The 26,335-nt window shown below is 39.6% G+C and overlaps 1 protein-coding gene across 2 annotated transcripts in view; it reads left to right on the top strand.

The window, feature by feature from the left end:
* Nucleotides 1-11,691, top strand: part of BACH1 (BTB domain and CNC homolog 1) — a 46,764-nt gene extending 35,073 nt beyond the window's left edge. For both annotated transcript variants that reach the window (XM_029215026.1, XM_029215027.1), the window contains one exon: nucleotides 7,767-11,691. In XM_029215026.1, coding sequence (XP_029070859.1) covers nucleotides 7,767-8,222 — 456 coding nt within the window. In that variant the 3' untranslated portion in view covers nucleotides 8,223-11,691. The remainder of the gene's footprint in view (nucleotides 1-7,766) is intronic.
* The last annotated feature ends 14,644 nt before the right edge of the window (nucleotides 11,692-26,335 follow it).

The following is a 26,335-nucleotide window of genomic DNA, read 5'->3' as shown; positions in this document are numbered from 1 at the left end:
CACAGTATGTCCATTTGGTATTTATATTCAGGTGAAGGGTCCCCTATTTTTGTAAGCTTTGGTCTTTGGCCTATTGACTTTGAATTTTTTGTAGTTGGTCCTAAAAGTAATAGCCTAATAGACTGTGGATGGATCAGCACATGAAAAAAAGTATAGTTATCATGTGTAAAGGGTGCTTTTATAGTCTTTATGTGCTGGGAAAGCCAAAGGGAGATGTTAGTTCGAATTCAATAAATTAATGAGTTGTATTTCTCAACAAGAAGTTCTATCAGAATCAAAAACAAAACCTTTGAAGAAAAGGAAAGGTGTGTATTTATTTGGTTGATAAATCGATGGCATTGACTTTTAATGTTTATTTGAAATTTGATAATATGTTAGAGGTTAGGCATTAATTCAGTATTGCTTTGGCTATAAGGATTGAATATGCATAATCTATAAACCAAAAACATAACTTTTCTTTTTACCAATAAATATAAGATCTTGAACAAAGTTCAGGAATCATTCAACTTCTGTTATGTGTTTGACTTACAAGGCTCTTGTCTCTGTAGGATTCTTTACAAGGTCCATGTTTATTCTTTTCTGTAAGATTAATTCAGAAGTTAGAAAATGTGTGTCTCTGATACCATTTTGGCCTGAAACAAAGATAACCTTGAAATGAAACTTGCTTTTTAAAGAAAAATATTAAATTACCAAAATGTAATTTCTCTTAGAAGATATCAAATATTGATTGATATCAACTTATAAGTGATCAGAAATCACAATATTCACAAAGCTCTGGAACTCAGGGTTGAGGTGATCACACACCATTTTGTTTCATTGCCCTTGTCCATTATGATGGTGTAGGAGTAAAATGACCTCATCTGTCTTTAGTGTTTTGAATTTTGTTGTGAAGATTGTATTTTATTAAAAATAAACCTTTTCTAGTCACATTTTACTGGCTGCTCTAGTCACGTGTGCACTGTTGTCTCCAAACCCTCCCATGCGTTTCTGGAACCTGCCCTCTGCCACTCTGTAAGGCCCTTTAGCAGCCTGTCTTGAAATGTGGTCTGTTTACCATTGGCATCAGTTACCCGGGGGTGCCCCCTCAAAATGCACCTGCCTTAGCCCCATCCCAGACCTGTGGGAGGGGCCCAGGAACATGCATTTTATAAAAGTTTCCTGGGTAAATCTTTATTATGCACATTAAATTTTGAGAACCTACTGCACTAGGACACAAAAGTCAGTTGGAGGCTTTGGAGTCAAACAGCTGGAAACTCTGCCTGGCCACTGGTAGCTCTGTGGCCTGGAGAAATAATTTCACCTCCAATACCCAATTCCCTCATTGATAACATGGAGATAAGAATAGTACCTCCCTCAGGTGTGGTGCGAGGATCTGATACCTTCAAGGATGGAAAGCTCTTTGTACTGCCCAGCATGTGTTCAGGGCTCAAGAAATATTAGTAGTTGTGTTTTCTATAAGCATCTGCTGGTCACTCCATATTAAATGTACTGGGTACCAGGAAATCAAAGATCAATGAGACATAGTCCTTGTCAGTAAAATGCTTGTAGTGTCATAGGGAGCCAGGTTTATGTGTTTTCATTTTTTTCTTGAGATTCATTTTCCTCCTCCCCATTCTAAAAATTTCAAGCTTTAAGAAAAGTTAAATGAATGGTACAGTAAGCAACCGTGTACTCCCTGGGTAGATTCAACAGTTATTGACATTTTGCTCTCTCCTTGTTCCTGTGGGTCTTAGTCTCTGTCTCTCTGGCCAGGTGTGTGTCCCCCTGCTCCGCTTGGTTGGTCTATAGGTCTTTCTCTCTCTCTGTCCCTCTTAGTCAGTTTTGGACTCTTTCTAACTGCAGTTGGGTGATCTTGGTCTCAGTGCCTTTCTGTCTCTATTGCTCTACTTTTATTTTCTGAATCATTTGAAACCTACCACATTATGACATTTCACCTGTAAATGCTTAAACATGAATCTTCTAGAAATAGACATTTTTATATATCTTTATCACATATATTTACCAATCTTTGTCACACCTGAGAAAATTAATAAATCTTAAACAATATATATAGTTCCTATTCAGATTAATTAATTAATTGTTCCCCAAACATATTTCATCTATATGCTTTTTTTTCCTTTTCAAACTAGGATCCTATCCTCACATGATGCGTTTGGTTCTGTCTTTTTAGTCTCTTCATCTAGAACAAATACTCCTTCTCGCCCCCTCCTTTATTTTTTTAATGACAGTAACTTTTTGAAGAGTCTAGGCCAGTGTTCTCATAAAATGTCTACTCTTAAAGTCTGTCTGATTGTTTCCCCTTGGTTTTATTTAACACCTTCCTTCACTCCTTGTATTTCACGTAAACTGTGAAAGTGTGAGTTCTTAGGTTGAGATTAAACGTTCATCCTTGTGTCCTTCATTCTGCGTCAGTTGGGGAGGCACAATGTCAGGGTGTCCCACCTGAGTGCATGGGAATTGCCAGATCATTTCCAAAATTTTTTTTTGCCTTTGTAATTGTTTAGTAATCTGTGGAGGGTTTATTAGGCACTTTACGAATATCCAGTTCCCCAACACTCCTATGTCCTTTGGTTTTAAGCATACTTTGATGGCCTTTGCAATGGGGGTTGCAAAATCATGATTTTTCTAATTCTGTCATTGCACTTACATTTATTGGTATTCCTCTATAAAAAGAACTTTCCTTCCCTCCTGTTTCCCTCCCTCCCACCACAACTCTTTAGTATCACTGTAGACTCATGGATTATTTTTTTTCTAATTTAATTTCTTAGAACCCGTAGTAGTCATCGGTCTTCTTGATGTTGACATTTTTTCAGACTTGCCTGGGGAGAGCCAGCCTCCTCTGCCAGGTGCTGTGTGCTTTTGACATGACCCTGTTAGTGCTTCTGTGCCATTTAGAACAACATGTCATAGGCTCACCTTGTACCTCTCTTGTTCGAAGATTTGGGAATCACCCCTTTCTCTAAAAATCCCTGGTTTCTTATAGCAGGTATTAGATTGTAGAAAGCATGCTTGCTGCTGGAGTGTTGCTTCTTCTGGGAAATGTGTGTGTGTGTGTGTGTGTGTGTGTGTAAAATCATGAGTGCATTCAGGATGTATATTATCCTTCAATAAATAAAAGTATGTTAGAAATCATGAGTTCATGCAGATATTTCTAGTCAAAATTTAGTAGTTTAGAACTTTTGTCTTTTTGCTTCGATTATATATATATTTTTTAAAAGAAATAAATTTATTTATTATTATTTTTTAAATTTATTTTTACCGTGTTGGGTCTTCGTTTCTGTGCGAGGGCTTTCTCTAGTTGTGGGAAGCGGGGGCCGCTCTTCATCGCGGTGCGCGGACCTCTCACTATAGTGGCCTCTCTTGTTGTGGAGCACAGGCTCCAGACGCGCAGGCTCAGTAGTTGTGGCTCACGGGCCTAGTTGCTCCGCGGCATGTGGGATCCTCCCAGACCAGGGCTCGAACCCGTGTCCCCTGCATTAGCAGGCAGATTCTCAACCACTGCACCACCAGGGAAGCCCTATTTATTTATTTTTGGCTGCGTTGGGTCTTCATTGCCGCATGCGGTCTTTCTCTAGCTGCAGTGCGCGGGCTTCTTATTTCAGTGGCTTCTCTTGTTGTGGAGCATGGGCTCTAGGCATGCGGGCTTCAGTAGTTGTGGCACGCGAGCTCAGTAGTTGTGGCTTGCGGGCTCTAGAGCGCAGGCTCAGTAGTTGTGGCATATGGGCTTAGTTGCTCCGCGCCATGTGGGACCTTCATGGACCAGGGCTCGAACCCGAGTCCCCTGCATTGGCAGGCGGATTCTTAACCACCGCACCACCAGGGCAGTCCCTGTATTTATATTTTATCTTTTTTCATTATAGGGAAAATCTTGGCTTCCAATTATATTTACTATTTGATAAATACATACATATGAAATATATGTCATAAAATTATAATGTCAATATTACTATCAATAATAAAGAGATTGAGTAAAATTTAAAATTTCTTTGCTTTTTCTTTGCCCTTAAATATATACCATAGTACTGAAGTTTAAAATTTAAAAATTATTCAGAGTAGTTCTTTATGTTAGCAATTTTATATACAATTAATTTAATTTGTTTTTATTTCTGTTTCTGGGATTTACTCTTCACATTTTTTAAGTTTAATTTTTGAATATGTAAAAACACCTGTATGGTCTAAAAGTTAAAACTATGTTTTAAAAAAGCTACTCCAAAGTCTTGATCCCATTTTCTCCCTATACCCTATTCATAGCTATTTCCTGTAGGTAACTATTACCATTAATCTCTAGATTTTTTCCCTTGTGTTTCTTTTCTAAAAACAGGTTCATGTTTTGTATGTGTTTTTATTACCCTTTCTGCTACAGAGCAGTATTCTGTATATACCATTCTGTATTCTGTTTTTGCTCAAGAAGTGATTTCCAGGAAATGTTTTCCTTAGTTCACAGTGGTTGTCATTTTGCTTTAAAGCTCCATAGTACTCAGTTGTGGCTGTCTGTAGCATACACAGTTAATCCAAACCAGTTTCTTATTAGTGGACATTTGGGATGCCATAGTTAAGAACTTTGAACATTGTTTTCTCTAATGTTTGAGAAGATGTGTCTTCAGGATAGATTCCTAGAAGTAGGATTGTTGGATCAAGAGTAAATACATATGTAATTTTGTTAGATATTATTGAATTCCCTTCAGTAGCGGTTTATGGCATTTTGCCTTCCCACCAGCAGTAATATGTGTGTCTGTCTGCCCACAACCTCAGCAGAGAGTTTGTTGTCAGCTTTTGTTTTTTTCCCAATCTAATTGTGAGAATTGATATCTCACGGTAGCTTTTATTTTTCTGTCTCTTATGAGTGAAACTGAGCACTTGTATTCATATTTTTAAGGCTCATTTTTATATTTCTAGGAACTGTCTATTCAGAGGTTTTGCATCATAAGGGACTATTAGTCATCATTTTCTAGCAGTGAGTACCCTTTAATCTAAAGTAAATTGTCGGGCTTCCCTGGTGGTGCAGTGGTTGAGAGTCCGCCTGCTGATTCAGGGGACCACGGGTTCGTGCCCCGGTCCAGGAAGATCCCACATGCCGTGGAGCAGCTGGGCCCGTGAGCCATGGCCACTGAGCCTGCGTGTCCGGAGCCTGTGCTCCGCAACGGGAGAGGCCACAACAGTGAGAGGCCCGTGTACCGCAAAATAAATAAATAAATAAATAAAATAAAGTTAATTGTCACTGTCACCTGGCTCTTTTGGTGCCAAATTCTTCCACTTCTCATCTTTACTGGGTGAGTTATATTTTGATTTTTTTAAAACTTCTTATATTGAATGAATATTGTACACTAGCTGTTGAAAATGTGGATTTGGATGTAAATTTGTTTTCTTCCCATAAAATTCAGAATAATACCAGGATTCATTTTTTAAAAATACATCTGTGATTAAAGCCATAGTACTTCACACTTAGGATTTATAGAGTTGCATTATAAGAAAATTAAAGTATATTGTAGAAATAGGTAGCAGGATACTGGTAGTATGGGAGGTATCTTTAATAATGATATCATGAAGTTCTTAAGTTGAATTGCTTTAGTTAAACTGAGTGCTATTGAAGTAAATTTGTGTTTTAAAATGAGAGTGAAATGGAAAAATCAGCTAATTTCCTGGAAACTTACCCATGTAGGAGTTAGCTTAAAGTATGGAGGAACAGAAAGGGAACATTTAATTTCTAGAAATAATCATGGTAGAGTTTCAGGGTTGTACCTATTGGTTTTAATTGTTGTAAAGAAGCAAGCCATCTTGTATGGGACATACTTATAGTCCTGTCATCCTTTATTTAGTGAGGTAATAGTGAGAATATTTAAGGTTGTATTGATATTTATCAAAAGATATGGAAGTTATAAAATATTTGTCATCTTTATAGTATCTGTAGGTCAAGTAGTAGTTCTGATTTCTGGGAGGAAGGTCAAATATTCATTATTTTCCTTAACCATATTTAATTTAAAAAACCAGCCAACAGTTGAAATTTTGTCTGCTGCTATTTAGAACAGAGATTTATCTTAACTTTGATAGAGGAGTCAGTGGCTGATATTGTTATGACTAAGGAAAAAGGTTTCTCATTTTCTTCTGGAAGCTTTGTTTCCATACTCATTTGGATTGGCTTCTGAAGGGCCATAAAGAGAAGTGGGTGCTGATTGCTTTAAATGTGTTCTTTCTCTGGTCAGGTGGTAGGCACTGTTCTCTCCCTGTAGGTACCAGCAGACTCATTTTATCACAAGGCTACAACTGACAAACCTTCCGTAAGAAAAAATGTACTTCCTGAACATTGATCTTGCTTTTATTTATTTTATATATATATATCTTTTCTTGGCGTATACCTATTTTTTCAAACCACAACAAATTGGAGAATACCTTGCAATATAAAAATTTAGTGTTTTGTATTCATTGCAGATTTTCTCAAAATATTAGATGGCCTTGAAATATTTAAAAACTAACTACCAATAGTTGGAGTCACAGTTTTGTAGAAAAACTTTTACCTAAAACCGCAACAGTACTTTTGTGCAAAGCAGATTTCTTTTTAACCTTTTAGCTATTTTTGTCCCATAAAAGCATCTATTTAAAGGTTGACCATTGTAGATGATTACTATGAAGTAACCTGTCTAAATGTTAACTGGCAACATTTAACAGCTCAGCTCTCTTGAAGCTGCCAATGAGCAGAAGGCCAAGAGAGTTGTCATAAATTTCACAAGAGAAATCTTTGACTCTCTATCAATATTTATTTACTCTTACCTTATAAACAGCTTGATTATTTGGTTTTTTAGCTCATACTAGATTAGGAGCAATGCAGTGGTAGAGTAGGAAGGATGAGGTGGGGCAATGATAGAAAAAAGACACACCATCAGCAGCAACCACTGATGGCAGACAGAAAGACCGGAACCAGGAAAACTTGAACAAAATTCCATGGTTGACTTTCCTGTAGGGATAAACATTTAAATGAAAATAATAACAGCACCAGTAGTAATAATAATTAACAAACACAAGTCCCCTCCCCTTCTCCCTTCTTCACACTTTAGTAACCCACCCACTAGCTTTCTGACTCTGGGCATATTAAACTCTGAATCCCATCTATAAAATGGGTTTGATATTACTGAAATCAACAGAGTCATTGTGAGGATTACGTAGCTGAGGTTACGTATTTCAAAACATTCAGCACAATATCTGGCACAAAGTAAATGCCCAACTAATGTCAGTCATTACTAGAATCTTGCAGGAGTTATGATCACTGTGTTTGTACTTTTTTTGGTTGCATTCCATCCAAAAAGTTCACACTCATTTACTTGCAATCCACAAATCCAAAAAGCTCTGAAAATCATGTAAGTTTGTCACAAACTATTTTGGCCAAAGAACTGACACAAGCTGACAGGGTATGTAGAGTCTTTATTTAACCTACTTTGTGCATGGATACTTTCATGTGTTTTATTTAGAAATGTGAAGACATTTGATAGTGGGGTGCTACGTCAGACCCTGCTAGAGGAATTAGGTGTGCATCTGTATTTTCTTTCTAAAATCTGAAAAATTCTGAATCCCAAGATACATGTAGGCCTAAGAGTTTTGGATGGGGGCTTATGGACCTGAGGTGTTAAATATATTTTTGAATTGAATTGACAGGAAAAATTCCACATGACCTTATATAATGAGAAGACACTGTGGATATCAATGTTTACTCACCTTAGGAATGTTGATTGAGCTCATAAACACAATTCACTGTATTCTCTTTCTCACCCTCACAGCAAAACGAAAAGGAGAGCTTGTTGAAGGAAAGGGATCATATTTTGTCCACTCTGGGCGAGACAAAGCAGAACCTAACTGGACTTTGCCAGCAAGTCTGTAAAGAAGCAGCTCTAAGTCAAGAACAAATACAGATACTTGCCAAGTACTCGGCCTCCGATTGCCCACTTTCCTTTTTAATTTCTGAGAAAGGAAAGAGTACTCCTGATGGTGAGCTCACGTTACCGTCGATTTTGAGTTTGCCTGAAGGGCCTGCAGCTGGGCCGCCTGCTGGGGAGCAGAGCCCTCGCTATCCCAGTGCCAAGGGTGGTGAGGCGGGTGGTGCCTGGGGCCCGGAGTCCCGGGCAGCTGCCAGCGCCCCCTCGGAGCAGGCCGGGCCCGGGGAGCAGTGTCGCCAGAGTGGTGGCATCTCCGATTTCTGTCAGCAGATGACCGACAAATGTACTACTGATGAGTAAGCTTGCTTCCACTTCCTTCAGACCGTCTCATTTTCTACTGAAATTTTGACATTGTCTTGAAAGCCTGACATAGCCATAGCCATCTGTCTCTTAACAATATCGTTTTTCTCCCCTTGTAGTTTGCCATTAAGGGAATTCCTCTGAAGTCAACCCTTGACTTTTCCTTGATTTCCACAGGAGATGCAGAAATGACTTGCCTCCTGGATGCCGAAAAATCATATGTGGAAATGTAGTAAGGCTTTGAAAACTCACATGTTTTAAAGAATAATAACTATTAGTAATGACTCTTCCCAGTATTAAAAATAAATAAGAAAATGAAAACTGTAGCGTATCAGACAACACTTAAACACCTTGAAACGTCGGCAGATAGTTCTTACTATCAAGAAGTATCCTGCAGAAGTTTAATAATCTGACCTTCTTACGGCATACTGGTTTAAAAGAAAATTTCTCCCCAAGTAACGCTGATAGGGTTCAGTTCTACTGAGAAGTAGGGTGTCAGCTCCTTGGGAATATTGGTGTAGAACCGCAGTGTGAAAACATGACGTAATCTTCTTGCCTGAATCCCAGCACTTTGCTCTTCAGCTCCTGTTAAAACCAGAGATTGGTTGGCCTGCACTGTGAGTCCTGAGCTACGCTGGGAATGGTTAGGAAATGGGCAAACAGTGGGCTAAGGCAGAGGCTTCTGCTCCTCCTCAGTGTCTGGCTGCGTCAGCGGTAGATAAGTGTCATTTCCCTCTTTTCTCTTCAGTCTCTTCCACATCTGAGTCCATCATGATCTTTCTGTTTGCTGACATTCTTGTCACTTTGGAAGAAGAAATAAGACTCAGGATACAGTGGCATGAGCTCATGTGTTGGGAGCATTGTCTTAGCCTCCCTAGAATCTTGGAGAGCTAGCTCCCCAGATACAAGGCTGTTGGCCTTGCCACCATAAGTCACCCATGCAAGGAAACCAGATATCGTGGGGTAAGAAGATTGCCTACATTGATCAGGAGTGGCAGTTCATTTTCCATCCTATTTTTTGAAGTCCTGTGGTTTCTTTGTAAAAGCATTATGATAGATAAAAATGTATCTACAGCAACCATGCAGGTTTGTGAAATAGGATGAAACTTGATCTTGTTCCATTGTGGGTTTGAATTTGGAAGCCAGATTTAATCTTGTTCTCTTCCCCAAATCTAGTATATAAGGGCACACAAATCATTTTGGACTTGGGCATTTTAAAATCAGTCTTTGTGTTTATTCAACCCTGTTTTACAATAGTGTTTTGATAATCTGAGCCCCTACCCCATAACATTTTACCGTGGTTCTTAGCCATTCTGCTGCTGTTATAGGCTTGGTTGGGAGTCAAACGAAAGCTATGGACCTCTCAATGACGAAAACAAAATTTCATATTCACATGCACAGAAACATTTGCAGAATCCAGTTTGAAAGGGTACAGAGAGTGATTTTTAGTGTTTGGATTAGAAAGTACTTCATTTCACCAAGATGAGACACCTGAGAGGAGACTTTTGTAGATTGCATCCTGAGTCTAGTGAAGGGCTTGTGTAGCTGCTGTGGGAGACCGTCATCTGCTGTGTAGGAATGGGTCTCAAACCAGTAGGCCTCTGCTGTGAGGGGATGTGGGGACCAGACTTCATATTTCAGAGCAATTTGTCAAATGTTACCCTTTTTCATGGGGGCGGGTGGCGTTGGGAAGATACTGCTAGTATCTTCAGTGGTTTGTATGTTATCTCTGTTATCAGCTTAGTTGTTGTAAGAGAAAACTGGTTGGGCTTGTTTATTTTCTAGAGGCTTTTATAAGTACACTCAAGAATTTGTCAGGGAGAATGATAATTCAATGGTAATGCATCCCGTACTACAAAAGAATGATATGTGTACGTGTTTGTGTGTATATATATATATATACCCCCATGTAGCTATTTCTTTGATACTTGTAATTTTAAATTTTAACTTCAAAATATAATATAAAACCTTTTCTGGTTTACAAAATGCAAAATCTTATATAAGCCAATGGACTCCTTGATTTCCTACCTCAGTGTACACTCAACTGTTTGTCACATCAGTTTGTGTATGTGCAAATGTCAATCTTTTGCTTTAATTGCTACTGTAAATAACTGCTTTGAAAGATTACTTTCTATTTTATAAACCTAGTTGTCTCCAGAGTTTAAATACGATCTTTAAGGCACTTGGTTTAAATTTCTCTCTACATATAAAGTTTAGCATTAAGGGTTTATTTTAATGATATTCTGATTATTGGCCAAGTGTAATGTTTTGTAAAATATAGCATTACTTTTAATAGCCAGCATGTAATACAAGTAACTACACTACCTCATACCTATATCATTTTCAAGTTGTAATCCAGAGGGGCAGATAGATAAAAAAAATTTTTATCTTTGTCTTTTGGCCATAAAGTGGGGAAGTTTTTATATATTGCATAGCATTACGCATTTATGCCTATTTTAACATTAACTTCTAAAGAAGTTTTTTCTAAGAAAGTTTGTTTTAAGTTCATTATTTTTTTGAGGCTGCCGAAGACAAATGACAGGATTATGTGTATACAGTGTATATCTTTTCCTTCATGCAGAATTTTGGCAAAGTGTTTTTCAGTTTGTATATTTACATGATCATTGTTCCTTATTTTATGAGTTAGCCTTCTCACTGCTTGATGATTTTTCAAAAGCTGTTAGGTCTAACTTGATAAAATAACCATACCTTAAAGTTTTTTTCAGTATTTGAATCCTGCAGCTATAGCAAATAATCTGTCGTTAAATTGTTATATTCAAGACAAATATGGATATAAATCTAAGTTCTCCATGTGTACATTTTATAACATAATTTACTATAGCTTAATGCTTAACTAATTTAAAGTAAGGAATCAAATATATTTGGTGCAGTAGACGATACAGGTTGCATGTGGACACTCAGCCACATTAACAACTTGGAAAAAAAAATTAAAAAATGGCAATGTTATAATGAATTCTCAGGTGAACTTTTTTCAGTTATGGAACATCTATTTTGAATTTGTAAATATTTTAACTGTTTTATTAAGGCATGTAATAAACTATTCTCTGAAACTTGTTGGGCAGAATGAAATTTTGAAGCTGTAATGGCAAAGATGGCATACTGATTGTAAAATAAACAGAAATAATAACGGCTGTTGATTTTTTTTTGTATCTTTCATAATATAATTTTCTAACAATGCAATGAAACCACTAAGTTAATATATCCATATCTGTTAAGATCATGTTTCATTAAAAGTGAACTTCCATAGTATTTAATTTACATTTTCTTCCTAATGTGCTTATCCAAATGTAGCAAAGCTAGAAATGTTAGATGTTGGTAATAAAATGACAGTTCAATAAAATTCTCTGAAATTGCTTCTGATTGACTAGAGTTGTACATTCCATTTCCAGTTTTTCATCTCTCATATGAGTTTACTAATTTTGGTCTTTTGATCAATAAACAGTATGACTCTGGCATTTGTATGAGAGAGTCTTTCATTAGTTGATTATCATGCCTGAAAAGAAAGTTCCCAGCAGTCGGGTGTTCAAGGAAGCACAGATTTTAGCCTTGCTTCTGATTTAATTTTAGTCTTTGGCTAGAGCTGTAGGGTTTTGTAAGGGGTAGTATCTCTTTCAGTCCTCAGTTTTAAAAAATTTATCTGTGGAGTCAGTTCTACCATGTTACATTCAACTTCTATCCAGGCCCTTGTAATCAAGCTTTGAGCAGCTGCCCAGAGCTATCTGCATCCAGATCAGGGTCTTCTGATCCCATAATTGTGAGTCTCATCTGGGGGTGATACTGCATCCTGTGTGGAGGCTTAATTTTGGCCTTATGCATTGATCGTTTCTGGGGGAGAAACTTCACCATTGCATAATGCCTTCATTTACATTTCCCCTTCCAGTGGTATTTCTGGCACCCAGGACGGATTGAGTGAGGGCTCCCTCTAGGGGCTCCGGGGCCATACTTCTGTGTGAACAAGCATTTTCAGGCCTGAGCCTCAGTGATGTGCAGGCTGCCCCTTGCAAAGCAATGTTTAGACCTAATAAAGCTGCCTCCCAGGGATATTTTTTCCTTTACGTGGACTTAAGCAATCCAGAGGCAACTAAAGACAAGCCACGTGGATCCAAAGCTGGTCCCTCTGCATTCCCTCCTTGGGCCTGCATGTAGAATGGAATTTGGGGCAGTAAGTGCACTGTGGGTGACACTGGCCTGGCACTACCAGTTAAAAGCTAGAACCTTACCAGTACTCTCTAGGGCATTGGGACCCAGATGCCTTGAAAAAAGCAGGAAAGCAACACATATTCTTCCCAGTTATGCCTAACAGCGCTGTGGAGTCCTTTTCCCTGGAAACTCAGCAGTGCCTTGAGGCTACCTGCCTGGGCTGAAGGCTGGCTGCTGCTGGGCTTTTGCTTGTAAGGCTGCAGTGCTGCAGCTGTTTGGAGAGGAACCCACAGGCCTGCCGCCTGCAAGTTAATTTATGCCACATTGCGCCCATTTTCCAAGGCCTCTTGCAGTCCACCGGAGTGTGTGTGCCAGGGTGTTTCTGCCAACTGACTTTAAGGTCATAGGCAGGAGATTCTGGCAAGTGGGCATTGACTGGAATCGGGAAAACTGACGCAAGGAATCTCTGCGGGCCACTGAGCATCTACCATGGCCTTTGGGTACACTGGGTTCTGTGTTCTGGGCATGTGACTTTTCCTGGGATAACTGCTCTGATGGTTGGATGTTGGCTTGTTTTCAAACCAGGTGGCACAAGTACTGTGATAATGTGTGTGTCCTTATTAACTGAGTCACTTTAGGCTCTTGGCATGGAGCCATTACTTCTGAGTCCCTGAAGGAATGACGTTGACCCTGTCAGGGGCAACCCACACCTCTGCTGAGGCCTTAGCGCCTGTGGCTTAAAGATGCCCACTCAGCCTTTTCAAAAGTCCAAGAAGGGCAGTTGGGACCCCACAGAAAGTCAGTTTTATGAGTAAAATACCGTAAGCCACAATGACCCTCCAGGTTCAAAAGGCTCATGGGCTGGTTTAATACCTCTCACCTAGGCCACCTGTGCTACTGTGAAAACCCACTGGTCCTAGTCCAAGCCTCCAGGCAACACCAAAGTTAAAATTTCCTGGCTTCCAGTGTGTACCATGGGGCCACGAAGTTCCAGATCACATGTATGCTTCATTACCAAATTCTGTTCTTATGGTTTTGATTTCTCAGTATCTCTAAACACTGCCCCCAACCCTCCAACCCCCTGCCCTGCTCCTCTGGGTTTCCAGAGGAACATTTCATATTCCCTTCCTGGGTTATGAGCAATTAGAGAAATAAAATGAAGGAATGGTGGGTGGAAAACTAATATAAAACCTCAGTAAAGAGTAGTCGAAGGAGTAGCTTAGAGAGCCTGATGTGAACTCCAGAGTGAGGCACGTTTATGTTATCAGTTTGTTTCCTGTTGGAGGGAATTAGCGTTTCCCTACTCCTGGTTTCCATGAAGAGAGATTTTCCTCTAAGCAGCACCACATCACCTGTACTGCCTCTACTCTTATCAGCATGGTGGCAGGGATGAGTATAAGTGGTGCTACAGGTGTATCGCAAGAGGGTGAAGGGCCATGCCGAGTGGAGAACAGCCAGTTATTTTTTCCCAAATTCATCAATCAGCTCCCACCTCTCCAGGGACAGAGTGAGTAAAGAGGTTAAGGGAGGATCTCCCAGAAGCCAGAGCGTAGGAGGTTAAGGGGAAAATGTGGAGAGGAATTACATGGAGGCAGTGAGTCTGGGCTTTGGAAAGCTTACAAGGAGAGAAACAGCAAGGTATCCAAAAGAGAAGCAGGCTGTGATGAAGGTCATGAACTCACCCTCCCAGCCTCCCAGCCTCCCACTCCGCCCCTAGTGGGAACATAGGTTCAGGTTTAAAAACAAAGTATTATATGGGGATATATGTGTATGTATAGCTGATTCACTTTGTTATACAGCAGAAACTAACACAACATTGTAAAGCAATTATACTCCAATAAAGATGTTAAAAAGTTAAAAACAAAGTATTACCTTGGGCTTAAGCCCAAACACTTCTTTTTCCTCTCCTTCACGTCTATTATTTGCACAATTCTAGAAGTTTAAAAGAAAAGAGAATGGAAAACATTTTAAAAATTGATGATCGCATATTTCTTTTTCATTTAAAAATAACTGTCTTTCCAGCAGACACTGTTTTCCTTCTCCCCGCTTAGTTTACATTTACTCACTGTCCAGAAAGCCAGCTGTTTTCTAAACAGTTAATTTCCTTCTTTCAGGGGACTAGACCTAAATAATTTTCTAGATAACTGTCTTGTTAAGCAGGTTTCTGGTGTGATATTAATCTCTTGCAAGGAAATCCTGTGAATAATATCCAGAGCACTATTAAATATGGAAATATCCACTATAATTTAATCTTCCTAAAGTAATGACCTCTTTGATCCATCTCAGAAACTTAGAGTCTTTTTGCTTTGGACTATTAATTTCAAAGAATTTTCCTCTGTGAAATAAGTATACTCTGTTTTGCTTGCTTTGATTTAAATGATAACCTTAAATGAACAGGGCTACTACTAGTACCTTTAAAATAAATTTTTCTAAAACAAATAACTTTTTAAACACCATGTTTTGGGCTTGTCAGAGATTTTTATCTGTGTTTTTAGAAGACCTCACCTACTGTGCTCAACACCTGATATTTGAGGTGTCTGTTGTGGGAAATTGTGAAAAATTTAACCGGCCAAGAAGTCTTCCATACCATTCCTAGAAATCTGGGTATCTGCTCAGACATCCCTGTTTCAGCCAACCAGATAAATGAGTAGCCTCTGGGAGGGAAGCTTGATGTGGAATCAAGGATGGGGTTTGAAACTTACAAGAATGAGTAGTGGAGCACATATAAGTTAAGGAGATCAAGCTGCTAAGATAAGCAAGAGAATTTGGCTACTCCAAGCACTTCATAGACTGGCCTTGTGTTCACTAGGGTCTGGGAAAGCCGACAGCTGCAAACATACTTTAAATAGGCTAAAAAATGAAGTATGCACTTAAGGACTAAAGGAATTGCACAAGTTTAGGCAATGACTCAGGCACAGATCCAGGCCTTTTCAGAAAGATGACAATGGGGACGAATAGAAAGATTATGGACCTGGAGTTAAGACACATAGTTTTGAAGCCTGGTTTTGACACTTCATCACTGAACAGCCATAGGAAATTGCGCTTAATTTCTCCCATAGTTTCCTTATCTGTGCGTCTTCTGGCCCTTGAGATCAAAGTCAGATTGACTCCAACTCATTCACACCCTATGGAAGTCCTAATCAGCTATTCAACACATATTTATTAAATGCTCTCCTTAAATTGGGAAGGAGGGGTGGATTTCTGGAGAGTGAGCCTGGGTATTTGTGGTTGAATTGGCTTAGAGTCTCATGGTCACCCTGTCTTAGGCACCTGCTTCCATCCAAATAGTTCAGCTTATCTTTTCTTGTGCTGCATTTTACATGTTGTTGATGGAACCATTAAACTCAATAACTTCCTTTAATTTCACCCAAATGAATAAGGAAGCAGGTAAGTAAAGTAAGCAAACAAACAAAGAATATACCTCTTGGCTAGGCAATTAAGAGGTACAAACTATTATGTATCAAATAAGCGACAAGGATATATTGTACAATACAGGGACTATAGCCAATATTTTATAATAACTGTAAATGCGGTATAACCTTTAAAAATTGTGAATCACTCTGTTGTACACCTGTAGCATATAGTATTGCACACCAACTATACTTCAATAAAAAAATTACCTCTAGCACTAGACTTGTATGGGTGGAGTAGGCTTTATTGAAAATTTGGGAAATACATTTATTTCACAGCAATACAGACAGCTTCAGTGTGAACGCTGTGAGATAGCTCTGTCTTGAGGTCTTCCCCACCACTGGGGGATTTTCACAGCCTGCCCAGCCTCATGTTGGGTCTCAGCCTCATGCCACCCCTGGCTCCCCTCTCTTTCCTTCTCCTCCTGATTGCCCTGGGGAGCCCCCATTCAGCTCTCTCCAGTCTCAGCCTCTGAGGATGGCTTTGAACCATCTCCACTTACAAAGCCACACAAGGGCTCAGCAGAACAGAGGGCATTTCGTGGAGCGGGATGTGTCTCGTCTAGAAGGCAGCTCATTCATTCACCCGACAAAAACCTAGTAAGCTCCGGGAGGAACGACTAAACACTGTTCTGGGCTCCAGGGATCCATTAGAGAAAGAGATGAAAACCTCTGTCCTCACTGAGTTTACATTCTAGTCCAGATAGATGGACAATAAACAGAATTATAAAGCACAGAGTGTATTAGATGATGAAAAGGGGCATGAGAAAAATAAGCACAGAAGGAAGAGCAGGGTGGCAGATTTGCACAGGTTGACAACGGAAAGTTACCCGAGAAGATGACATTTGAAAAAAGAACTGAAGGGCATTTAAGTGAGTTTTAGTTGGTTATACATTGAAGATTATTTTTGGCTTAAGTTATAAAGAAAAATTAGAGAAAATACCAATCTAGTATGGCTATAGTAAAAATCCAATGAAACAATGTATGGAATAATTCCTTTCAGAAGACCAGTTAGTACGTAGCTAGCATGTAATAAGTTTTAGTCGTCTTATTATATAGACTGGTGCCCTCCAATACGGTACCTGCTAGCCACAAGAGGCTATTTTAACTTACATTAATTCAAATTAAGTAGTATTAAAAATTCAATTTCTCAGTCTCACTAGTCACATTTCAAATTCTCAATAGCCACATGTGGCTGGTGGCTGACATTTTGCACTGTACAGACGTGGAACATTTCTATCATTGTAGAAAGCTCTATGGCATAGTGCTAAATAGACTATCTAATGTTGATAAATCAAAGAAAATACAGTTTTATATATAACAGGAGTGTCATGGGACTCTGCTGTCTTAGAATTTCAGCTCAAGCCTCGTAGCTGAGGGCAGTGGGAGACAAGTGCTCCCACATATGAAAGAGAGATATTAACATAGACACATTTGTGCAGGGCTTACTAGTGGAAGCCAAATGAGGCTTTTGGCCAGACAATCTCTGGTCTCCAGCCTGGATAAGAGAAGCCTCAGGGTTCATTGAGAGACTAGATTCTTTCCAGTGAATTCATCAGAGAGTGCTGTGGAGTGTAGAAGGGGAGCTTCTGATCCTACAAGTCAAGTGAAGGGCTGCCGGGAGAACCTCACAGAGATATGGTGTCTGGTGGAAGGGGTGTCTGACATCCACTCCCGGCTAGATGTGTCTGAGCTGCAGAAACTTGTGTGACCCCCCCCCTTGGCTGCTCTCAGAGGCAAGTAGGAAAGGGTTCTTGGGTGAACCTGGTTTGTGTTCTTAAGAATTTGAGGGGTTCTGTGTGAACGCAGAGGTAACTGCCCCTCAGTGGAGAGGTCTAATCATGGGGAGGCTGGCTGAGTTGCCTGTGAGAATGGGTTGGGGAGAGATAGCAGAACAGCCTGCCCCGCTGCTTGTGTCCACCACAAGCAGAGGAGCCCACCTTGGTGCCGTGGGTAGGTAGGCTAAAGCCATGTAAGGACCTGCCTTCATAACAAGGGACAAAGTCTTTGTTTGTATGGTGAAGGCAAGTGTCTGGGTGGAGTCAGATGTCAGTTGGAATGTGCCTCAGGCATGTCGCTGTGGAAGATCTCTGAGGAGGCCACAGAGATGCCTCCCAAGGGAAGGCTGACATCTGGTTGCCTGCCTCGAAAGGGATCAACAGTAAAGAGAAAATTAAATTAGGGGCCAATGAGGAGGAAGCAGAGCCAGGGAGTGAAAGAGCAGACCACATGACCAGTCCCTGGGGCGGGTCCCAGAGCCATGAGACCAAGCAGGTGAGGTTAATGCAATTCACAAACAGGACGAGCAGGGCTGTGGGCCAGAGGCACTCACCTTGTCCAAAAAGGGACAGGTGCTACTCAGCTTCTACCATTTGTTGCAGTGCAGGTCCGGTGTTACCAGATCTTCAGGTTTTCAAAAGAAGCCAGACTGCTGGATTTTTGTGTGCAGCTATGCGATTTTCAAAATACAGTACATGTTTTGAACAGATTCTGTTCTGGGTTTTTGAACACCTGAAAATAAAACTATTCTTTTAGTCACAAACAATGGTAAAGTTTTGAGATTTGCCCGAGCTACCACCAGAGGGTAGGGAAGAGACATCACAGAATATCAGAAGCAATGGAAGAAAAACCAAACCATTATGGGATTTGGCCCATTTAATACAGTAGGTATGTACAATATATAACCGAAAGGTTTAGTTTCTATTTCAAGGTCCAGTATATACTGTTGCACAGAGGCATTTGCTAGTTAAATGTGCAGATTTTTTTCTCTCTTCCCTAATTACAGTCTTGTGGTCTGACTTTTTTTTTTTTTTAATTTATTTATTTTTGGCTGTGTTGGGTCTTTGCTGTGCGCGGGCTTTCTCTAGTTGTGGTGAGTGGTGGCTACTCTTCCTTGCGGTGTGAGGGCTTCTCATTGTGGTGGCTTCTCTTGTTGCGGAGCACGGACTCTAGGTGCGCGGGCTTCAGTAGTTGTGGCTCGCGGGCTCTAGAGTGCAGGATCAGTAGTTGTGGCACATGGGCTTGGTTGCTCCGAGGCATGTGGGATCTTCCCAGACCAGGGCTTGAACCCGTGTCCCTTGCATTGGCAGGCGGATTCTTAACCACTGTGCCACCAGGGAAGCCCTTGTGGTCTGACTTTTCTCTCCATCTCCCTCTCATGAAACTGGTTTCTCAGATTCACTCTACAATTATCTGTTCTTCCCTGTTCTTCAAGGTCTCCACCATCGAACAGGGACTCTGAGAGTATCCTGGGGATGGCCACAGATTCTTTGACACTCCTCCATTGAAAAGTGTGATCTATGTTATGTCCTCTCTTCTTGAATCTGGGTGGACTTGTGACTGCATTCACCACCAATAGAACAACACCATAGAACTCTTTCTCTGAGATTTCTGAACCTCGCTCTCAAAAGGCCTTGTGGATGTTTGTTTGTTTTTGGTTTTTTGCTTGTTTGTTTTTTACCAGGATACTTGCTTTTGGAGGCCCAAGTCACACGGAAAGGCCCTGTGTAGGCATGTCCATTGACAGTACCAGCTGAGCCCAGCCCTCAAGTCATCCCAGGCTCGGTGCCAGATATGTGAGTAAAGAAGCATCCAGATGATCCTAATCCCCAGTCATTCAAGCCATGTCCAGCTGTCTGAGTCTCCCCAGCTGAGGTCTCAGATATCAAGGAATAGAGACAAGCCATCTTGGTCCATGACTCACAGATTCCATGAGCATAAAGAAAAATGATAGTTATGCCACGAAGGTTTGAGGGTGGTTACATAGCAATAGATTACTGGAATGGTAGAACATCTGGACTCTAGACTCCAGCTGCCCTCCTGACCTCTCCACTTGGATATCTAATCATCACCTCAAACTTAACATAACCAAGGTAGACTTTTGAATACATATTCTTTTATGACCAGAATCCTGCTCCCCTTCCAGTCATTTCCACCTCAGTAAATTATCCCATTTGCTGGAGGCAAAATCCTTAGAACCATCCTTCTTTTCTCCTTTTACTTCATTTCTCATATCCAATCCACCAGCAATACCTGTTAGTTCTCCCACAAAAAGTAGCTTTAATCTGATTGAGTGGTCTCCTTACCTGATGTCAACAGTCTCACCTGAGCCATTCCCATCTCTCCACTGAGCCACTGAGCACTGAGATGCCTGCTAACTGGTCTCCTAGTTTCCCTCTTGTTCTTTTACATTACATTCTACACAAAGGAAAGAGAGTGGCTTTTATGACATATGAGCAGGTCATGTCTCTCCTCTGCTCAAAACGCTTCAGTGGTTTCCCTTTAAAAAAAAAAAAAATATATATATATATATATATATATATATTATGGTCTTGCATCCTTTCTATCCCACTGATTACATTTCATATCACTCCCCTCTGTTGTCATTACCTTTCAGTGAGAGGTCCTCTCTCTGTTTTTTCAACTTGCCAAAGTTTTCCTCCTTCTCCTCTGCAGCATCTGAAAGGAGCTGGCCAAGAACTGGTTTAAGTACCCTTAGCTGACCACCCACCTCCAGCCTAAAAAGATGGTTGAGAAGACTGACAGGAATTTGTTTGAGAAGATAGAGAATTTCTTTAGAAAATGTTATTATTGTGTTCGGAATCTAACCATCTTAAGCTTAGTGAGAGGGGCTATGAGGGACCCACTAGGTAAACCTTGACATAAGTCACCTGGAGTTTGGGGGATGCAAAGGACTGGTATCTGACTCATGAAAACAAAAAGCAAAAATAACCTTGGGGTGGGAGATGGATGGAACACCTGTGGCAGCAGACTAGAGGGCTGCATTTGGGAAGCAGTGGGATCTGTTTGGTCTGGGTCAGAGTTGTAGGGTTCTAGCTGCTAAATGTGGAATCCAAGGGAGAGCTATTTGTCTGGGGTCATTTCCAAAGGGATCCTATGCAAGAGGGCTTCTGCCAGGTGGTGAGGCAGCTTTAAAAGGAAGAAGCTGAGATTTACCCTCAGGAACAGGAGCTGATGAGGGATTGCAAATAGCCAACCAACAGACGTCTGAACGATGAACAGGAAGTTGGGTAAAAAGAGTTGGGGAGGAGTGTCCTGAGTCTAAATGATTGCATGTTCAAAAGCTGAGGGATAAGAGAGGACCTGATTTATTTGTAGACCTGAAATGTGTCTAGCATGATTGAATGCTCTGTGTGTGTGGTCAGGGTGATGATGACTCTAGGTTGGAGGAGTGGCATGAGATGGAGAAGGGTGAGAAGAGTCCAGCCCTCCTTATGTATATTATGGGATTTGGAATTTATCTTAAAGACAATGGGAAACTTCTGAAAGATGTGATATGATCAGTCTTGTGTTTTAGGAAGTTTGCTTTGGCTGTGGCCAATAGAGTAGATGGTAGAGTCAAAGAGTGGAATTGGGGAGCTAAATAAAAGACCATGGCTGTAGTCAGACAAGGGATCATGGTGGGCTGGACTAAGGACGTGCTAGTGGGAAAACAAGACAGTAGCCAGATTCATGAAACAGGTAGGAAAGAGGTGACTGACTTGAGGTGGGGAGAAGGACTGGTAAAAAAAGGGCGGAAGAATCATGTACTATTCCCAGATTTCTTTCTTGAATAACAGAGTAGAAGACGTTGCTATTCAATGAGGTGGTGAAGACAAGATCAAAGCAGGTTTGAGGAACAGATGCTGATTTCTGTGATGAATGTACAGCATGTGAGGCACAACGTGTGCTTCTGTGTGGAGAGGTCGATTTGGTAGTTGATATATAAGACTTGTACCCAGGAGGAAGATTTGCACCCAAGCTTTACATTTATGCATTAACATATGATCTACTTTTGAAGCCATGTGAGTGGAGTGTGTACAGTGAGCAGAGAAGATAGTCCTGGACAGACCCCAAAGGAATAATGATGTTTAAGAAAGAAGAAACTAAGAAGGGGACAAGAAGGAACACCAGAGGAGAAGGAAAATTGAAAGACAAGAGTAACATGGAAGAGTGGTGTTGGGAAGGAGATGCACTCCTTCTGTCAGATAAGGAACGAACATCTCCACTGGTGATGAGGTGCTCAGGGTGAGTCTGACCATGACCAAGTCTAGGGGGCTAGGTGACCTGGTAAGTGAGAGGTGGAAAAGCAAAAACAGCTTGTGTAGAGAATGCTTGTTCTGCCATGGCCAACAAACTTGTGAAAACATCTTCCAACTCAACTAATAATAAGGGAAGTTGAAATAAAACTATAGTCTTACAGCCAAAGATTTAAATGACTGCCAATCAAAACTGAATGTCAACAAGTAAGTGAAGAAATGAACACTACCAGTTGAGAGGTAAATTGGTACAAACTTCCTAGTGGTGTTATGATAACATCTAAAGATTTATTCACAACATTTTTCAAGATGTTATGGTCTAGTTAGAAACACTTGGCTAAAAATGTATTTGATGGTGGTATCATGGTAGGATGCCAAAGGGCTTAGCATAGGGGACTCCCTGTATATTACAATGAATTCACTTTTTAAATTCATTTTTCTTATTGTGGTAAAATATACATAACATTTACCATTTTCACCATGTTCAGGTGTACAACTCGGTGGCATTAAGTACATTTACAATGTTGTATAACCATTATCACTATCCATTTCTAGAATTTTTCATCATCCAAACTAAAACCCTCTTCTCATTAAACAGTAACTCCCCAATCTCCCTTCCTCCCAGGCCCTGGTAACCATCATTCTACTTTCTGTCTATGAATTTGACTACTTTCTGTCTATGAATTTGACTACCTACTCTAGGTACCTCATATAAGTGGAATCATGTAATTGTCCTTTTGTATCTGGCTTATTTCACTTAGCATAAAGTTTTCAAGGTTCATCCATGTTGTAGCATGTCTCAGAACTTCATTCCTTTTTGAGACTGAATAATATTCCACTGTATGTATATATTACATTTTGTTTATTCATTCATTTGTTTCAGTGGAGGAGTTTTTCCTTTCCTTCCTTCCTTCTTTCCTTCTTTCCTTCCCCTCTCTCTCATTCTTTCTTTCTCTTTCTTTCTCTCTTCCTTCTTTCCTTCCTTTCTCTCTTTCTTTCTTTCTTTCTTTCTTTTTCCTTCCTTCCTTCCTTTCTCTCTTTCTTTCTTTCTTTCTTTCTTTTTCCTTCCTTCCTTCCTTCTTTCTCCTTCCAGTTTCATTGAGATATAATTGACATACAGCACCATGTAAGTTTAGGGTACACAGCATAATGACCTGACCCACATGCACCATGGGATGATCACCACAATAAATTGAGTGAACATCCATCATCTCATAGAGATAGAAAATAAAAGAAAAAGAAAAAAATTTCCTTGTGATGAGAACTTTTAGAATTTACTTTCTTAACAACTTTCATATATAACATACAGCACTGTTAATTATATTTATCATGATGTACGTTACATACCTAGTACTTATTTATCTTATAACTGGAAATTTATACCTTTGACTACCTTCATTCAATTCCCCCACCCCCAGCCCCCTGCCTCTGATAACCACAAATCTGATCTCTTTTTTCTACGAGTTTGTTTGTTTTTGAAGTATAATTGACCTACAACACTACACAGTTCCTGGTGTACAGCAGTGATTCAATATTCCCCTACACTACAAAATGATCACCATGAAAATCTAGTTACCATCTGTCAACACACAAAGGTATTACATTATTATTGATTGTATTTCCCACACTGTACATTTCATGCTCATGACTCATCTATTTTGTAGCTGGAAGTGTGCACCTCTTAATCTCCCTCACCTATTTCTCTCCTACTTCAATGGGCTTTTAAAATAAGGGTGGTTCTAGTATTAATTACTTAAAAAATTATGATATATTTACTGTTACAAGTATAGATAATAAAACAAAAACATCAGTATGTCTTTCATAGGGAATTATAAATAAAATCCAAATTAACATAGTTTTTGGGGGTGATATGGGATGCAGATACAGGGTGAATTATTGGGTTAAAATAAGGAGAAAAGCAGTTACGTGTATTTCTCCATTGACTTCTGTATTGCTATGTATTCTTATCCACTAACTCCTGCATCCTTTCAGGAGAGGGGATTTGTGTCCACTTTTAGGCACTGCAATTGCTGCAAACATAGACAAGTCTCTGTAGGAAGACTCCTGCATGGATGTGCTTTTCCATCCCATGGACTCATGACATTGGAAGGAGGAAGAGAGCTGAATGACTCCAGGAAACCACCATGATGTTTGTAAGACTGGGCTTTCCATTTTGGGGGAATGAGGGAGTGTGGGTATAGTTTTAGGCAGTTTGTGGAATGTCTACTAACTGCATCATCACAGGAGAAAGTAACTGAAATATGGACTAGTTGATTTGGTAGAGGAATTAGCTAAAATTTCTAGACATTTCTTTATGTAGGAGCTGAGTAAGTTGAATATTTTGAGCCCAAGTTACAGAAAAACCACCTATTACAGAAAAATTGGGTGATGTATATGTATACCATAACTTTGTTTTGAATTAAGATTCTGAATTTAGCTTTTCCCCGGAAACTCCAAGATAACTAGAAATTTCAAAAAGAAATACTGCAGTCCTTTGGTTTGAAGGGGTTAGGTCATGGGCTCTTAAAAAAGTTTCTTTCTTATTGTTCTGCTTGTTGCTTTTTTTCATTCTACATTTTATATATATATATATATATATATATATATATATATATTTATTTATTTATTTATTTAAATTAATTAATTAATTTGTTTATTTATTTTTGGCTGCGTTGGGTCTTCCTTGCTGCGTGCAGGCTTTTCTCTAGTGGCGAGCGGGGGCTACTCTTCATTGTGGTGCACAGGCTTCTCATTGCGGTGGCTTCTCTTGTTGCGGAGCACAGGCTCTAGGCGTGCGGGCTTCAGTAGTTGTGGTGCTTGGGCTCAGTGGTTGTGGCTCATGGACTTGGTTGCTCCGAGGCATGTGGGATCTTCCTGGACCAGGGCTCGGCCCGTGTCCCCTGCATTGGCAGGCGGGTTCTTGACCACTGCGCCACCAGGGAAGTCCCTACATTATATTATAAAGATATATACATATTACATAGAGAGATCTAATTTAAACAACTGCTTCATAATATTACATTGTACTTTGTATTTAAATTATGCGGTTGTGTGGATGGATATATAAATTGTGTCCAGTTTTTTCTCTATTTTAAACAATGCTGCAGTGAACACCTAAAAAAACAAACAAACAAAAAACAGTTTCTTTTATGAGAAAGCTGTGTCCTCTTATTGAGGCTCTATTAGAGAAATTGCTTTTCAGTAGTAAGGAAGATTTTAGAAGTAGGAAGAATTAATTACAACTAGTTATACTAACTTAGAATGGATTTTGTTTCCTCCTTTAATTTTTTTTGCTTGTAAGAGAAAATTTGAGGCCTACTTCTGACTATATAGAACTGTAGAGAGCAATGTGCTTTTAATATAATTTCTGTTAAATAATTTATTCTCCAATTCCTTGTTAGCTTTTACAGGAATTTATGACATATAATAGTTCAGTAAGGTGGCTGGCTAGATATGGGATATATTAAATGAGAAGGTTTTCTATTTATCTCCAGTAACTGGCTAGAAAATATCCTGATAAAAAGGATTTCCAGTACATAATGATAAAGGCAAAATAGCCATTTCTAGAAATAAATTCTGGTGAGAAATGGCTGGAACTTACTCAAAATAAATTGAAAACCTGTTTTTGAGAGTTGTAAAGGAAAATTTAAATAAATGGAACACTGTACCACATTCCTGAATGGGAAGAAGTGTGTATTAGTCAGCTTGGGCTATCATAACAAAAGACCACAGAGTAGGCGGTTTACATAACAGAAATTTATTTTCTCAGGGTTCTGAAGGCTTGGGAAAGCAGTTTGCGATCTAATAGACTTTAGCCATAAATTAATCCTACAAATTCCTCTATGTACCAAGTAGTTCATCATAGCATTATTTAGCCTAGTAAATAGTAGTGAATAAACCTTTAGAAATGGAAAAAAAGTGAATCCCTGTACATCTACTCAAAGCTAAGTTTACTGAGGGTTTATTCTGTGCCAGACACTACATTCAGCTCTCTTCATGATTTTTTCACTTAATCTTCACAATAACTTCAAAAGGTAGATATTATCCTCTTTTAGGAGTTTTACTAAGCTAATAAGCTGTTTATAATAAACATAGAATAACATGAAAAGTGCTCGTGACATACTAAACATAAAAGCAAGACACATGTATCGAGAATGATTATAACCATGCATAAGAAATACGAATAGAAAAATAATGTGAATAGAAAAATAATGAATAGAAAAAAAAATAATGAAAAGAAGTCCGTGAAAGGTGAACACATTCTTATTTATTCCAATTTGCTTTCATGGGTACGCATGAATCTTGAGACAATAACCACCACCACCACTATAAAACTATCAAACATGATTTTAAAAACAAAAACCAGAAAGAGAAAAATTTAAGGGTAAGTCAGCCAGAAATGTAAAAAAAGCAGGAAGCTATATTTCACTCAGCTAAAAGCTGAGATCTTGATGGTGGTCCCCAAGGCCTGCTGTGATGGGCTCCCTCCCCTCCCCTCTGTCTT

Source organism: Monodon monoceros, unplaced genomic scaffold (assembly GCF_005190385.1).
Source record: "Monodon monoceros isolate NGI ecotype Baffin Bay Population unplaced genomic scaffold, NGI_Narwhal_1 Super_Scaffold_11, whole genome shotgun sequence".
In the NCBI taxonomy this organism is placed as follows: Eukaryota; Metazoa; Chordata; class Mammalia; order Artiodactyla; family Monodontidae; genus Monodon; species Monodon monoceros.
This window is presented reverse-complemented; position numbering and strand designations above follow the sequence as displayed.